Source organism: Pantherophis guttatus, chromosome 1, assembly GCF_059756535.1.
Source record: "Pantherophis guttatus breed Tessera chromosome 1, ASM5975653v1, whole genome shotgun sequence".
NCBI lineage: Eukaryota > Metazoa > Chordata > Lepidosauria > Squamata > Colubridae > Pantherophis > Pantherophis guttatus.
This window is the reverse complement of record NC_142063.1, coordinates 187637667-187655601: the sequence shown is the minus strand read 5'-3', so window position 1 is coordinate 187655601 and position 17935 is coordinate 187637667. Positions and strand designations below refer to the sequence as shown.

At 36.8% G+C, this 17935-nt stretch overlaps 2 protein-coding genes across 2 annotated transcripts in view; one reads left to right on the top strand and one right to left on the bottom strand.

The window, feature by feature from the left end:
* Positions 1-17676, bottom strand: part of ADGRF5 (adhesion G protein-coupled receptor F5) — a 52175-nt gene extending 34499 nt beyond the window's left edge. The window contains exon 1 of the mRNA XM_034426813.2: positions 17558-17676. The gene's annotated coding sequence lies outside the window, so the exon portion shown is untranslated. The remainder of the gene's footprint in view (positions 1-17557) is intronic.
* LOC148116694 (uncharacterized) lies at positions 4446-5729 on the top strand. Its single transcript, XM_087887779.1, has 3 exons — positions 4446-4835; positions 4941-5364; positions 5422-5729. Exons 1-3 carry the CDS (start codon positions 4446-4448, stop codon positions 5727-5729), a joined length of 1122 nt encoding a protein of 373 aa, XP_087743905.1.
* Positions 17677-17935: the final 259 nt, after the last annotated feature.

Genomic DNA, 17935 nt, shown 5'->3' with positions numbered 1-17935 from the left:
AAAAATACACATGACAGCAAAGTAAAATGTAATTTAATATTTTAAATATTATTATAATATATTTGATGTTTTGAATTTTAAGTAAAGTTTTGAAGTGATTATTTTAATACGTGTTAAAATGTTTGTAAGAAAATATATAATTTAATTGTATTTTTTTTTTTTTTACTATTTAACACACACACACACACACCCCGCTTGTCCGCTATTTTTTGGAAGCAGACCTGGCAACCCTAAGTATACATAGATTAGGTCTGCTTTGCTGGTCAGTAACCAAAATAAACTAACTGACTGACTGCTTAGGTATCAGAAAACATATACTCTTCCTGAGCAAATCAGTAAAGACAGACTGAGTCTCAGGAAGGACTTATTAGAAGACAGACCATGAAACAATAGAACATCATTGGTTATCATTTACAACTCAAGTCATTCAAGTGCATTATTTATATATATTTAAGCTCTACTGGACAATGTTATTTCATTTTCTTAGGCTGGCTGACAGGTCCATATTTGCATACAGTCAATACCCCAATTTGAAGCAGATTGTCACATGCAACAAGAAACAACAGGACAACTATAGCAACGTGGGAACCAGACTCTGCCAAAAACCCAAATGTCTATTCTGCCTCCCCATCTACTATACATCAACAACAACATCATGGCCCCAACAAATACACATATGAGATTTGTAACACATTATATTTCTTAATTGGTAAGGAACATGAGGTCTGTCATCTGCATAACTATTCTCTCTTCCCCCTCCGCTTCATCCCAATATATTTAAATCCTACATCACTTAAATCACTCCATGCATGTGATGAACTGAGCTGTAGCTCTTGAAAGCTTGTGCCTTACAATAAAATGTATTACTCTTGAAAAGTACTAGCAGATTGCTCTGAAGCTTCCTGACAAGTTTTTTATTCACAGAAAAAGAATGCTCACTTGTCTTTCATACCTCTTCTATATGCATGTTTCAGATTTATTCAATAGTCAAACATTTTCTGTGATTATTAAAATGCAAGAACCTCTATATTTCAACTATTCATATCTTGCATGCAATGCAATAAGGCAAAACCAAATAAAGTCAATCCTGACTTAGGTAACAACGTGAATACAATCACTGATTAACTTGTTGTTTTACCCAAGCCTTTCAACTTTAGGGCAACTAAATAATACAGTACATACAATTGTCCAATTTATCCTCAGAACAACCCTGCTGGGAATGTTAATTAATAAACTACTGGCCCAAATCCCTAAGTAAGTTCCTAAGAATCAGCACAATTCCTTATTTTCCCTATTTTCTATAAGATGGGAAACTCTCCTTTGTCGTTTTGAAACACCTTGTATTTATTGTATATTATTATTTACTATTGCTTGCTTTTGCCATGGGAGCTCAATGCACTATATTTTGATCCTCTTTTTTTTCTCCATCAGACAATTATCAACTATCAAAGGTAAACTAGTGGCTTTTATGGTTAAGAATATGCTGGACATCTGTTGGATAAAATCACTCAGATCTGCTCCCAGTTAAATTCTCGTTTTGGAGTAGGTTCTGTGGAGATACTTCTTGCTTAGTTAGTTACAGTCTTGCTTCATTATCCAGGAGGAATTGGATCCTTTTGGAGCTGAGAAAGCAAATGGGATCCTCATGACTGAGAGCTATATATTAGATGCCCAACCTGCCTTGATGAGGCCACTCGGGATGTGACATGTGGTTGAATTCTTCCATGAGTGAGGGGGCTGGTTCCTCCTCCTTTTAAACAGGCAGTGGTTCAGCCCTTAAGAAGCTAATGCTAGACAGTTTTGCACATTTTTGCCCTCCTTGCTTTCTTTTTTAGGAAAGGTTGTTGAGAAGTTGGTTGCACAGCAGCTTTGGAGGATTCTGAATGAAGAAATTTCCTGGACTCTTTTCAGTCTGGATCCAGGCCTGAGTATGGAAAGGAACAAATTTTTGGATGGTAGACAAAATTGAAAGTAGTGTACACATCCTTGATATCCCAGTGGCTTTCAATACCATCAACCATAGTATTCTTCTGGATCAGTTCTTTATCATGGCCCAGGACTCAGATTCTGAAGAAGCTATTCTAGCTGAACAAGAGGAACGTTATCCTTAGGAGACACTAAGCCAGGAATCACCTGAGGCTGATCCTACTCGGGCACCATTAGAACAGCTGGAGTAGTCAGTTGATGATGTACGGTCTCCAAACTTTCAGAGTTGGCAAGTAGAGCAGACAGCAGAGCAAAGAAGCTCAATGAGGGCCCTCCTCCAAGTAAGGGAGTAATTCTCTTAATAAAAGACAGTTGGCTGCAGCCTAATTTCAGATACAACACTAACACATTTCTCCATTGGAAACATCTATCTGATTTCCTGCTCTGGTATGTCATTCTTGTGAATCTCTGACCTTGGCCTGGCTGACAAATCTGACCTGGCTCTCTGAACTTTGGACTGGATTTGACTACTTTTCAATGTGCTTCTTTTGAAAGCAAAACCACTCAGGAAAGCTTTCTTATCAAGAGACTTTGTTGATTATGTTTTCTTCTTTGTCTGCTACTATTTGCTCAGACTTAAGTAAGTTGCTTTCCTCATCTAGCAACTATGTGAGTTTGAGACCTGAAACAGGACAGCTTCAGGGATAGGATGTTGGTGACATTTTATTGTGCCGGTTCTCTTCCTTCAGCTGGGGTGGTTCCAAGTACTGTTGATTGGCTGGGAAAGGTCTTTCACTGGGCCTTGACTTTGTAGAGTGCCTTACAGTTTGTTATTTTTTCCTCTCTGGTTTAACATCCAGATAAAGCTGCTGGGTGAGCTAATGGGTAAGTATGCTGATGATACCTAGCTTTATATCTCCACCCTTGGACTACTACGTGAAGCTGTGGAGGTCCTACCTTGATGTTTGGAGGCTGAAGGGGAACACACATTCAAACTTGCATGATCGTTTTCAGCTCTTCAAGGTAGATCAGACTAGTATGTCAGGATTATGAATGACAGTACTACTTCTACTAACAGGTTACTGAACAAGGGAGAGGTACTTACTCAAATTACAGGCAGTCCTCAACTTATGACCACAATATGTCCAAAATTTCTATTGCTAAGCAACAGTTGTTAAGTGAGTTTTCTCCCATTTTACAACTTTTCGTGTCACAGTCATTAAGTGAATCATTGCAGTTGTGAAATTAGTAACACAATTATTAAGTGAATCTGGTTTCCCCATTGACTTTGCTTGCAGGTCACCAAAAGTGATCACATGATCTCAGGACAGTGCAACATGATAAATACATGTCAGTTGCCAAGTGTCTGAATTTTGATCACATGACCATGGGGGTGCTGCAACGGTTATAAGTGTGAAAAACTTACAATCATGTCACTTCTTTCAGTGCCAGTATAACTTGGAATATTACTAAATGAATGGTTGCAAGTCAAGGACTACCTATACATTTCTGCCTGAGACTGAGATTTCATCATTTGACTATTCCCATTTCTTGTTTTTTAAAAAATATTATTCATATAAAAAAGAAAAAAAAGAAAAAAGATATGTTGAAATTATAAACACAAATATTAGATAGAAAGTTTGTAGAGTAATATAAGATAAATTAGAAAATATTGCCATATGTTACCAAATCTTTCTTATTGTAATTGTCTTTGAAATAAAAAGGATTTGATAATGATGCTAATGGTGAAATGATAGTATGTATCCTACCAAATTTTAACAGACTTTAATTCCAGAGTGAACCGGTAGCGGCGGCAGCGGGAGGCTCCACCCACCCACCCGGACGTCTCTGCACATGCACAGAAGAGTCATGACTTCTGGTGGCAACGCGTCATCGATGGCAGCTCCTTTCGGAGCGCCAGCCCCGCAATCTCATCAAAGCCGCTAGAACAGCGAAAAACAGCTGTTTAGCGGCTTGAAAATTTTCCCCTCGGGAAAAGAGGGGAAAGAGAGCAGCCAGGCTTGGATAGAGCTCCCCAAGAGTCCCAGGAATAATTCCTGGGGCACGAAGGGTGAGAGCTCCCTAGAAGCCGGACACAAGCTCCGGACCCAGGACACTTCTGCATTTAGCAGAACAAGACGCCGCGACCATCCCTGCAACATTTTAACACCATTTTGGATACAAAAGCAGGCAGAGCAAAGTCAGGAGGAACTCCAATTGCAAATATTAAACTTTAATTCCTGTGTATTGAATACTTCCTTCTTGACTGCTGTGGGAAGAAAGTGAAAGGAAATGGCGCCAAGCCTTAATTGGGTGTGGTAACAAAAGTTAACTTTAAAGTACTCATCTGCGCTGACAGTCTCTGCTGCTAATAAACGGAACTTGTTTCAAAAGAAAGAAGAATTAAATTGGACTGTAGAGAAATTTAAATTTACTGAGGACTGAAACTAATTGGAAATTGAGTTAATTTCTGGGATTGGTTGTTGTAAAAGTTTTAATCTGGAACTGAAAATTGGAAAATGGCTTCTAAGCAAATAAAGATTGCTGGGGCTAAAATTACTGTGAGTTTCCCTATTCTACCACCCAAACCGCAATCTTTGACAGCTCCAGCAGAACCACAAGTTTTAACCCTGGAAGCCTTGCAGCAAGCCTTAAAGCTGCAAGCCTTCTCTTTAGAAGAAAAAATTACTTCTGTTCTTGATGAAAAAATGAAAGTGGTGACTGATAAAATGGATGAAGTAACTGGAGAAGTGACAGAAATCAAGGATGAAATTCAAGCTCGAAATAAGGCAATTAGAGAAGACATTATTTTTGCATTTAAAGGTTTGGCAAGCCATATTGAAGGGTTAGATGAAAGATTAGAGGAAGTTAATCAATCAAACGTGAATTTGGAGAATAAAATGGGAGAGGTTCAGACTCAGATAGAAAAAGCAGACTCAGAGGTGATGATGATATAATATAGATCGATGGAATTTGCTATAAGAGTAAGAGGCCTGAAAGAAAATACCCAAGAGAATTTGAGAGAGATCTTTGCAGAAGCCTTTGCACAGATAACTCAAGAAAGAAAGGAGGATCTGGATTGGCAAATGGATAAAATTTATCGCGTTAATTCATGGGTGGTCAGGCAGAGAAATTTACCAAGAGACATTGTAATTTACTTTACAACAAGAAGGCTAAGAAATATGATATTGCAGGCTTCCTACAAAAATAAACTTCAAGTGGCAGGGCAGGAAGTTTTAACATTAAAAGAAATCCCTTCCAAAATGTTGAGAGCAAGGAAGGACTATGCTTTTGTGGTGGATGAACTCAGAAAACGTCAGATACAGTATAGATGGGAGATTCCAACTGGATTGGTGGTGGATTATTCAGGACAGAGATTCCGTCTTAATACATTATGGAAGACAAGGGATTTTTACTTTAATGTATTGAAGGCTGGAGGTTCTTCTTCTCCAGAAATCAGAAGAAGACAGGAAATAGAGGAAACAAGAGTGGGAGTGAAAGAAATTATCCAGGCTCAGGCAGAGGCTCAAGGAGGGGCTTCGATTGTTGAAGAAGATTTACTACAATTTACGAGCTCTGCCCAAGATATGGAGTTATATGGCAAAGTAGAAGAGCTGAGGGATCAAAGACAGACTCGAGCAGCAAAGAAACGCCAAGAGGAATTAAAGGTGCAGCAAGCTCAGATCAAAGCACAAGAAACTACAAAATCAGAAGCAGTGGGAGGGGCAAGGCCGAAGATCAAAGTGAAAGATGACCTTCAGCTAATGCTTGAAAAGCTTCAAATTGCCAAAAATGGCAAGTAAATTTCTAACCTGGAATGTCAATGGATTAAACTCACCGCAAAAGAGGAGGAAAATATTTCATTATCTGAAACAGTATAAAAATGACAGTATATGCCTTCCAGAGACACATATTAGAATGCAAGATCAAAAATATTTAACAAATGCAAGATTGGGGACACATTTTATAGCATCTGCACCGGAAAAGAAAAATGGTATAGTTATATACCTAAAAAAAGGCTTAACAGCTAAATTAATTGAAGCAGATCCACAAGGAAGATATATTGCAATTGCAATCTTAATAGAAGGGAAAAAAACATTATTGATTGGATTATATGCACCAAATCAGCAACAAGAAAGTTTTTATAAGACTTTACATGCTAAATTAATACAGTGGAATTATAAAACACATATAATGATGGGAGACTGGAATGGAGTTTTGGATATTAAAAAGGACAAAAAAGGATCTCTACAAAATATTCAAACACGTGCTAGATTGCCTAAATCTTTTTTGATATGATGGAGGATATGGAGCTGATAGATATTTGGCGTGAGAGGAACGGAGAAGAGAAAGATTTTACTTTCTTCTCTGATAGACATCAGTCATTTTCCAGGATTGATTTTATATTAATTTCTAATGAATTTTTTTCTAGGGTGAAGAAAACGAAAATATGTCCAAGAACATTAACAGATCATAGTCCAGTTTGGATGGAATTAGAATATGAAAAGGCACCCAGGAAGTCCTGGAGGCTGAATGAAAATTTGTTCAGATATGAGGAAAATGTGAAAGAATGTAAACAATTTATGAAAGAATTTTTTGTTATGAATTTGCATAAAGGTACACCTATGGAGATGGTTTGGGATGCAAGTAAAACATATATGAGAGGTATTTTAATTTATTTGAATAATAAATATAGACGTAAACAGGAAAGGAAATGGAAGGAGTTAGAAGAAGAAATAAAAAATAAAGAGCAAGTATTAATTTTAAACCCAACTGATAAGAAAACAAAAGAAGCAATTAATTTATTGCGAGGACAATTTAATATGTTGATGGCAGACCAGGTAGCAACTAATTTGCAATATGCCAAACATAACTCTTTTTGTAATGCGAATAAGGCAGATGGTTGGCATATTTGCTTCGGAAAAAACAAAAGCTACGTACTATAGAGAAAATAGAATATAAGGGTAAAGAGGTGTACCAGCAAAATATGGTTAAAAAAGCATTTTCAGAATTCTACACGAAGTTGTATACTAGTGGTAAGATTCAAGGCATAGATATAGATAAATATTTACAGAGGGGGAATATCTCTATAATCTCAGAAGAACAAAGGGAAGGTTTGAATCAATTGATAACTGTTGAGGAAATTATTTTAGCAATTAAACAATTGAAGGTGGGAAAAGCCCCCAGGACAGATGGGTTGACAGCAGTTTATTATAAAAATTTGCAGGCAGAAATGGTGGAACCACTTAAAGAACTATTTAATAAAATACAAACTGGAGGACAAGTGCCTCCTTCTTGGAGAACAGCATTTATTTCCCTGATTCCAAAGGAAGACCAAGATCATACTCAGCCAAAAAACTATAGGCCTATATCATTGTTAAATACAGATTACAAGATCTTTACTAAAATATTGGCAAATAGGTTGATGCCAGTTATGCAACAAATGATTCACAATGACCGAACTGGTTTCATTAATAGGCGATACATGAAGAGTAATGTAAGACAAATAGTTAATATATTGGAGTATTTGGGAAAAAACAACCAGGTCCCTGCGGTGCTCATATTTTTAGATGCGGAAAAAGTGTTTGATCGATTGAACTGGATTTTTTTATTGAAAATAATTGAAAAGATGCAATTTGGAGAGTATTTTATACAATCTATTAAGGCAATATATCAGCAACAAACAGCACAAGTAATAATTAATGGTAGTTTAACGGAAACTTTTAATATAGAAAAGGGAACAAGACAAGGATGTCCTTTATCTCCATTATTGTTTATTTTGACTCTGGAATTTTTGTTGAATAAAATACGTGGTTCAGATAAAATAAGGGGAATTAAAATTAGGAATGAGGATTACAGGGTACGAGCATTCGCAGATGACCTGGTTGTGACTTTGACCCAATCAATAAATTCATTATAGGTTTAATGGATATAATTAACCAATATGGACAAGTCTCTGGATTTAAAATTAATGCAGGGAAAACAAAGATAATAATTAAAAATATGGTTACAAGTCAAAAAGAAGAAATTGAAAGAATAACAGGATTTGAATCAGTTAAGAAGGTTAAATATTTAGGGGTTTATATTACAACATCAAATGCGAAATTATATAAGTGTAATTATGAATTACTGTGGCAAAAAATCCAGAAAGAGATGGAAAGTTCGAAAAAAATGCAATTATCATTGCTGGGAAGGATAGCTACAGTGAAGGTGAATATTTTGCCCAAGTTCTTATTTCTTTTCCAAATGATACCAATACTGAAAAAAGATGGAAATTTGAACGAATGGCAGAAGGGTATTACTAATTTTGTGTGGGCAGGAAAGAGACCAAGGATAAAACGGAAAATAATGCAAGATATACGTGAAAGAGGAGGTCTCAAAATGCCTAATTTAAGATTGTATTACGAGGCAGCTGTGCTCTCAGCAATTAGTGATTGGATTAATTTAACAGAAGAGAGAATATTGAATATTGAAGGGTATGATTTGTTATATGGATGGCATGCATATTCACTATATGATAAAAAGGTGGATAAGAATTTTAAAAGTCATATATTAAGAAATGCATTATTACGTGTATGGAAAAAGTATCAATATAAATTAAATAGTAAACTACCTGTTTGGACAATACCTAGACATATGATAGAGAATAAAAGTGTGGAGCAGAAACAAGATGTGACTACTTACAAAGAGCTTCTTATTCTGGAAAGAGGTATATTGCAATTAAAATCTTTAGAGGTATTAAAGGAAGAAAGGAAAATTCAAACCTGGTTTCAGTATGGGCAATTGTATACTAGGTGGAAAGAAGATCAGAAAATTGGCATTTTGCAAAATGAAGAAAACTTAATAAAACAAATTAGAGATCAAAGTCCAATGCATATTAAAAGGTTGTATAATGCATTGATAGAAATAAATTCAGAAACTGAGTTAGTGAAGGATTGTGTGATAAAATGGGCACAAAACTTTGGGGAATCAATATCTATGGATGTATGGGAGAAAATATGGGTTAGAAATGTGAAGTTTACTCAAGCCCAAAATCTAAGAGAAAATTTCTACAAAATGTTTTATAGATGGCATTTAGATCCCCAAAAGTTAGCCTGTATGTATCTGAGTTTACAACCTACATGTTGGAGATGTAAATGTGATGATGCAACGTATTTTCATGTATGGTGGACATGTAAGAAAATTAATGCATTTTGGATTAAGATATGGTGGATTATACAAAATATTCTTAAAAGGAAGATAAAATTTACTCCACAGTTGTTTTTACTGGGTATAATTGAAGGATGTACAGTTATAGAGACTAATCTGATTTTGAATTTAATAACTGCAGCCAGACTTTTGGTGGCGCAATATTGGAAGAAGGAAGAAATGCCTACTATTGAAGAATGGACATTAAAAGTAGCTAATTTGGCAGAAATGGCTAAAATTTCTGCATATTTGAAGGATTGTTCGAATGAAAGATACATATTGGAATGGAGAAGATGGATTGACTATATACAAAACAAATATGGGACTAAAAAGTTGCAAATAGCTTATGAATGAAATATTTAGATGATTTTTCTTTTTACTTTGATATTTTAGTACCTATGGCGGAGTTAAAGAGTAAGGGGAAGTTAAGAGTTTATAGTTAGTTTGCTTACGTTAGCTTATGTTTGTTAAATGCAATACCCTGTATTTTGCTCTGGGAAGTCGGGGGGGGGGAGGGAGAGGGTAAGGGATGGGGGAAGGGGGGGAAATTTGTTTGTAAAACATTTTAAAACTTTTCAATAAAAAAAAAGAGTCGTGAGTGCACGTGCACTCACGAACGAACCAGTAGCTGCCAAAATTGAAACCCACTACTGCATACATACATACACAAAAACGGCTCCTTTTATCATTGATATTCTGCTTTTAGGAAAATTTATCCATTCTGTTTTTAATTATAGACAGTTTACTATATTATATAATCTGAGATTGGAAAAAACTATACCAGTCTCTTTTAAGTCTTGCAAATTAAGTTTTGAAATTCACTCTTGGCTCCTTTTTTCCCCACTCCATGTAAATATATTAATTGTTCTTTGCTAATGTTGCAATTTTTTAATCTGTGACTTGAATTGGTGATATTTGAATTGAAAAGTTTATATTGGGTAATACAGTCATTTTTAGCCTTTTTACGTTTCAAGACCTTGCTTTATTTCCTTCCATAATTTGTTGTTATTGTTTTGAAATACATCTTTACCGCATCCTGTCATGTAAAATTCTATACATTTCAACATTTATTTATTTATTGTTCTCCCACAACTGGTCACTTTTTTTACATTTTTTCCTTTGGAAGTTAAATGCTTTATTATTTTGTTGTGGGCTTTTTTTTTCATTGATTTTGCATCTGGAAAAGCAAACAAAATATTTGAGTAGTTTTATTGTATAGAGCCATGATGTCGAACCTATGGCAGCGCGTGCCAGAGGTGGCATGCAGCGCCCTCTCTAATGGCATGCGAGCCATTGCCCCAGTTCAGCTCTGCTGTGCATGCATGCACATCTTCCACCGGCCAACTGGGGGCTGTGCGCGCATGCACAAGGGGAGTCAGGCGTGCATGCATGGGGGCAGGGAGCCACGCATACATGCGCAGAAGCAGGGTACGTGTGGGGGGCTCACATGTGCATGGGAGAGGGGTGCATGCACAGGGTCTACACGCACATTCCATTTTGGGGGTTTGGGCATGTGCATTCATGTGAATGCACGTGCTCTTTGGGCACTCGGTCCGGAAAAGGTTAGCCATCACTGCAGTGGTGGGTTGCTACTGGTTTGCACCGGATCAGGCAAACTGGTAGCAGCAGGAGGCTCCGCCCACCCACTCGGATGCTTCTGCACAGAAGCGCTGCACATGCGCATGAGCAAACCAGTAGTGACGGGATTTGGAATCTGCCCCTGCATCACTGGTATAGAGCTTTGTGGTTTTACAATTGTTAATACCAGATCATCTGTATAACATTTCATCCTGTATTCCTCTCCTTGAATTTTGATCCAAATTCCATATTTATCGTTCCAGATCTTGTTCACCAAGACTCCCAGAACAATTACAAATACAAATACAAGTGGACACTTTTGCTTTGTGACTCTGCTAAGTGAAACGTTTTCAGAGAGGGTTCTTATTTAAACCCTCCTTTAAATAAACCTTTGCGGTTTATTGTTGGCATGTACTCTCCTTCCAAGTTTTGAATTCTTTTCTGGGATATATTTTGTTTAAGACCTCCGATTAAAAAAAAAGACCATTCCAAATTGTCAAAAGTTTTTTCTGCAGAAATAGTACTGTAGCTTTTTTTTCTCCCAATGTTGATAAATTCTAGTGCATTTATGAAAATGCACTAGATGATTATGATTGTTTTTATAAAACAATCTGATCCCTGTGTATAATTTTGGGAATGTATTTCCTCATACATTCAGCTAATATAACAGTGCATATCTTGAAATCAATATTCAAAAAGAATTTGGTTTACATGTTTGAGGTTTCTTCAGGTCATTCCTTTTTTGTATTATTATACATGCCTCCTCCCATAAATTTGGTATTGTTTTTGTTGTTTTAATTTCTTTCATCATCAGTCATGGTACTGCTAGTTTCTCTTCTATGTATTTTTTTTAGTGCTGACAGCCTACCTGTGCCAGTCACCCTACCAATTATAATTTTCTTCTTTAATCTCTTTCTTAATTGCTTCTTTAATCTCTTAAATTGGTATAAATTTCTGCCCTTCAAAGTTGCTCATGCTCAGAGATCAGACAAGTCACCTCATGGCTTGACTACACGCATTATGGCTTCCAAGTCAATGAGGATTAATAAGATTTGTCTGGATAAGCCTTAGAAGGATGTTTTCCATGGTTTGTCTTCTTCCTGGAAGGAAGTGGTGTTTAAGGACTTGAAACAGAAAGTTGCCTTATGGCCATGTTGGATGCCTAAGCATTCCATCTTATTCCCATGCTTGTTAAGATAGACTCCTAGAAAAAGCCAGCCAGAGCTTTAAATTAAAATGCAGTTGATGTCTGCTCCTCTTTTCATTTCCATCTTCAAGGGGGAAATGATACGTAGCATAGTCCCAGTGGGTTTTTGTTTGTTTGCTTCTTTATTTATAGATTTGTATGGCTGCCCACCTTAGATCATAACTCTGAGCAGTTTACAACAATAATCTCAAGGGTGCTGTAGGAATACTGAATAGGTGTTTAGTTCCTTTACAAAATAGTGATGACTTAACGTAAGAAATCAGTATTATAAGAAGATGTAATTGTGATGAAGTGGATGACAGATATAGTTTTCTCTTCAATAGCATCTGCTCCAAATGCAGAGTTAGTCAGATAAAGGAAGGTGAGGAGCAAGCAACGAAAGAGCAAGACACAAGAAACAGAAGACCTGTTTTGACTTATTTGGGACTGGGAAATATTTTGATATAAAATGTGTTCTCTCAGAGAGTAATATTCAACCTTTTCAATTATCCTACTTTTTTTTTCAGTTACAACAAGGAAAAAAGCAGGGTGACAAATCCACATGGAGCATTGGAGCAAATCAGGAAGCAATGGCTTTCTACTTCATTTTGGGTAGGCTGCCTTTGTCCACGCAGGAACAGATGGGAGCCATGCACAGAGGCGCTGATAATGCAAATGTTTGACTTTTATAGAAATCAGAGCATCACCCCATAGACCCCTACCTTCTTGCATCATCTTAGGTAAGTTAGGAGCAAACTGATCTTTGGCTATGTCCTGATCTGTGCTCTGTTGGAAACAGCATTATGAAACTGAAAACATTGAAAAAAAAAGAGAACAATAGTGTTCAAAGCATGGGAGCTTTTGAGAATGGAGTGAGATTTGTGTACTTACAAACACAATAAAAATTGGATGCAAAACTGTTCAGGAGTAAAACAGTTAATACAATACAAATACAAATACAAAGATTTTCCCAAGGGACATTCAAAAAATGCTCAAATAGAAAACCAAGTATTCAGCTGGGACTGCTGAACAGCAGTGTGGGGCCAATCTGGTGCTGGGGGGAAGGGCTTCCTCAAACCATTGTATTTCAAAAGAAAAAGCTTTGTTCCCCTTTCCAGATAATGCATTTTGCCCAGTCATGAGGCCTTGAGGTTAGTTTCCTGCCCACATCATAGATCTTAATATTGGGGCAGAAAAAGTGTTACCTAAGTATGAAAGTCCAAAATCATCTAAAGGATCCTTCAAACATCAATTCAGCCTCTATATCATATTCAGGAACAGACCTAGATAAAGTCCTTGTAGAAATATATACAACAGGGGTCTATTTGTGTGATGCAGGCAGCACATGAAACCATGCCCCCTCCAGTCCACAGAAAAACCTCTCTCCACAGAACCAGTCCCTGGTGCCCAAAAGGTTGTGGGGCTAAATGTTGACAGAGCAGAACCACCACAGCCTGGCCACCCTGTTTAGGAAAGGTATGCAGCTGATAAACTAGTTGCAACAGGTTGCATGATGCCCAGTGGGCCACCAAGGTTCCTTGTGCCTCAGATGAATGAGGTGAAGTCAGGAAAAGAGTACAGTCACATACTTGTTCTTTCATAAGTGTTTACAGAATCTGGGACTTTATTTAAAGTAGTTTTCAAATGCAAATTCATGAATTTTTCAGCTATAAACCCTAGTACTCAAATTAGTAAGCTTCCTATTTCCATTAGTTCAGGAATAGGAGAGTGTGATTGGTCTTGTAGCCTTCACATAGGCATCTGATTTGCTATTTTGGAAGGAGAAAGCTAATTCACAGATATGCTTAATACTGTTCTGTCTCTGGTATTGTCAAAAGTTAATAGAATAGAATAGATTTTTTATTGGCCAAGTGTGATTGGACACACAAGGAATTTGTCTTTGGTGCATATGCTCTCAGTGTACATAAAAAGACAAGATACGTTCATCAAGAATCATAAGGTACAACACTTAATGATAGTCATAGGGGACAAATAAGCAATCAAATCATATTAGGAGACAGTCAATATAAATTGTAAGGATACAAGCAACGAAGTTACAGTCATACAGTCATAAGTGGAAAGATAGGAACGATGAGAAGATTAATAGTAGTGCAGAGTTAGTAAATAGTTTGACAGTGTTGAGGGAATTATTTGTGATAGCATTTGGGAAAAAACTGTTTTTATGTCTAGTTGTTCTGGTGTGCAGTGCTCTATAGGGTCGTTTTGAGGGTAGGGGTTGAAATAGTTTATGTCCAGGGTGGGAGGGATCTGTAAATATTTTCACAGCCCTCTTTTTAACTCGTGCAGTATACAGGTCTTCAGTGGAAGGTAGGTTGGTAGCAACTGTTTTTTCTGCAGTTCTAATTATCCTCTGAAGTCTGTGTCTGTCTTGTTGGGTTGCAGAACCAAACCAGGCAGTTATAGAGGTGCAGATGACAGACTCAATAATTCTTCTGTAGAGCTGTATCAGCAGCTCCTTGGGTGGTTTGAGCTTTCTGAGTTGGCGCAGAAAGAACATTCTTTGTTGTGATTTTTTGATGACGTTTTTGATGTTAGCTGTACATTGTAGATCTTGCGATATGGTAGAACCTAGAAATTTGAAGGTCTCTACTGTTGATACTGTGTTGTCTAGTATTGTAAGAGGTGGAAGTATGAAAGGGTTTCTCTTAAAGTCTACTACCATTTCTACAGTTTTGAGTGTGTTCAGTTCCAGATTGTTCCAGTCGCACCACAAGGCTAGTTGTTCAACCTCCCGTCTGTATGCGGATTCATCATTGTCTCGAATGAGACTGATCACTATTGTGTCATCTGTGAACTTCAGTAGTTTAACAGATGGATCGTTATAGATGCAGTCATTGGTATACAGAGAGAAGAGAAGTGGGGAGAGCACACGGCTTTGGGGACCCCCTGTGCTAATTGTACAAGTATCTGATGTGATTCTGCTTAGCTTCACCTGCTGCTTACTGTTTGTTAGGAAGCTTATGATTCACTGTGTGTCCAGTGTGTTCAGGTAGCTCTAGCTGGTTTAGCTTAGTTAGAAGAATATCTGGAATGATGGTATTGAATGCTGAACTAAAGTCTACAAAGAGGACCCTTGTGTAGGTCTTTGGAGATTCAAGATGTTGTAGGATGTAATGCAGAACCATATTAACAGGATCACTTGTTGATCTATTTGCTCAGTATGCAAATTGCAAGGGGTCTAACAGCAGATCCGTGATGGTTTTCAAGTGGGACAGCACTAGCCTTTCAAAGGTTTTCATGACTACAGATGTTAGAACAACTGGTCTGTAGTCATTCAGTTCCTTGATGGTGGGCTTCTTCGGCAGTGGGATGATAGTAGAGGATTTGAAGCAAGAAGGAACATAGCACATCTCTAGGGATTTATTGAAGATTTGGGTGAAGATGGGGGCCAGTTGGTCAGCCCAGACTTTTAAGCAAGAAGGAGTTATCTTGTCTGGGCCTGGAGCTTTTCCTGGCTTTTGTCTGTGAAATAGGTCTTGCACTTCCTTTTCTGTGACCATTAGGGGTTGTGAACCCAATGGGATGGGGTCAGTTGTAGGAGGCTTGGCTGTTGTTGGTGTGTCTGAGATTGGGGTTGTGGAGATAGGTGGATGTAGTTTCCTTTCAAACCTGCAGTAAAACACGTTCAGGTCATCTGCCAATTGTTGATTTCCTTCAGCCTGGGAAGGAGGTTTGCCATAGCCGGTTATATTTTTAAGAGTTTTCCACATGTTTGCTGGTTCATTTGTTGAGAACTGATTCTTTAGCTTTTCAGAGTAGCTTCTTTTTGCTGCTCTGATCTCCCTTGTTAATATATTTCTGGCCTGATTGTACAGCATTTTACCACCTCAGAGTCTTATATTAGGAAAATATTAGAATGTGCAGAAATGAATAGGTTAATACTTGAAATTAAAGGGAAGGAACAATTTGATTATTATAACATATGGGAACTATTTTACCAATGGTTAGTAAATAAATATGAACAGTGGCAAACAGCAGAGGAGTGAAACAGAGAAAATGTTTTAACAAAGTTAAATAAGTTAAGAAGAGGACTGTTATAGTATTAGGTATGGTATCTATTACTATTAGTATTAAGTTAAGAATAGATAAAATAATAAATATGGTTGTAAATTGTAATTGTTATTGTATAAAATACTTGCACAAAATATTTGTACCCAGATGACACACTGTTTAATGGAAGATGATGTTTGAATTAAAATAAAATTTAAAAAATTTAAAAAATACTGTTCTGTCTCTAGTATTGTCAAAAGTTACCACCTCAGAGTCTTATATTTATTCCTATTTCCATGATTTTTCACATCTTGTACTGAAAGGCACCTCAGTTTAGTATTCAGAGTAGCAAAAAGCTATTGCCCTCAAACCCTCAGGAAACAGACTGAGAGCTGCAAAGCTATTACATTTAGGCTTTACGCATCTAAAATGAAAGACATGCTTCTTAAAAGGAAATAGGAAATTTTTGTGATAAGTCACAATTCCTCTGGTTTTACCTGGCTAACTTCCCAGTGTCTCACACAATATTAACCTTTTAATCTAAATAGTCATATGTCTTTACCCAGTCGTTAAACAATTATGCAACTGAATGGATGGTCAGTAAACTATGAAAGTAATAACTGGTTTCCCATCCCAGTCATTGTTTTCAATTTTTTTTCTGCAATAAAAACACAGATAATTTTCATCTAGAATCCAGGCCTGTGCAACCGAATTATTTTACAGGGGTGGAGGAAGGGCAACATATAGCCATCAAAATATGATTAGAAACTATGGTAATTGAACATCAACAAAAGTCTATCTTTGACTCACAGAGATAAGAAGAAACATGCTGTCTGTTTATCTATCTGTCTGTCAATCAACATACTCAGTGCAAAGCATCTGGATTTCTATAACAATATCTAAATCCTTAGATATATTTTTCTCCTTAGGATGAACTTTTTTTTAGTCACCATGTACATTTTAGTTATTTAATCTACAGTTGTATGCATTTTGAATCATAGTTAACAATTGTGAGTAAGACCCATTAAAATCAAAGAAGTTTATATCTGAGTAAAATTCTGCACTACTAATTGGGAGGAAATTCCACTATTACCTATGAGTAGATTAGGTTGCAACATTCTACAAGAACTACTGATAAGAATATTTTTGTAGAGATCAACGCAATCAAAGCAATAATTTCAAAGGCCGTACCAAATACAGTAAAACTTGAAAATATTTTGGAGTTTTAAAACACATGCGCACACAGAGAATAACAAAGTCCCTTTAAAAAGTAATAATCAAAAGTTGCAATCAAGTTTCAGATTCAAAGAAAGGGTCAAAAATATTACTTTGTTCCTAATCTAGCTCTTTTTCAAAAGTATCTATATCGGATGACTGATTTTCAATGTAACTTTGATTTTTGGATGTCTTTGAAGAGATATGCTCTCCTGATTTTTCCTCAAATGTCAGCCACTTAGCCACCTACAAACTTGATTTCTGAGTGAAGACTCTTAATGTGCATAGTACCTCCTACAAATCCCTAATCCATTCTTTATTTCCTGCTCAGACTTGTCACATTCTTGTCTGTATTAACCTGAGCGAAGGTACAACAAGAACAGTCTATTTTAAATTTCATTTCTTCACAAATTAAATTAAGTACATACACAAATTCTATTCTTACGTTCTTACCTGCCAGCTTGTCCTGGACAGTTCTTCTAAACAAAGCTGGGGTGATTGTATATTCCTTCTCCTGTTCGCTGCTGTGATCCTTGTTTTGCTGCAGATTGAAAGGAAGTTACATCAAATATAGCCTGTTCGTGAAACTGAATGGGGCGTTGCTGCTTAGACAACAAATCTAAACAATGGAAGAAACTGAATGTCACTGTCCCTAAAGCAAGAACACTGAGTTTCCTGATGCCATTTGCACCAGCAAGAATCTGCCTTTCCCAGCAGCGGATCAAAATCTTTCAGTTCATCTGAAGTGATAATGGATCCTACCCACTGGCATTGCCTCTAGAATGTATAAATGAGATAAAGACAATTATCATTTTTATATTGTTTTCACTT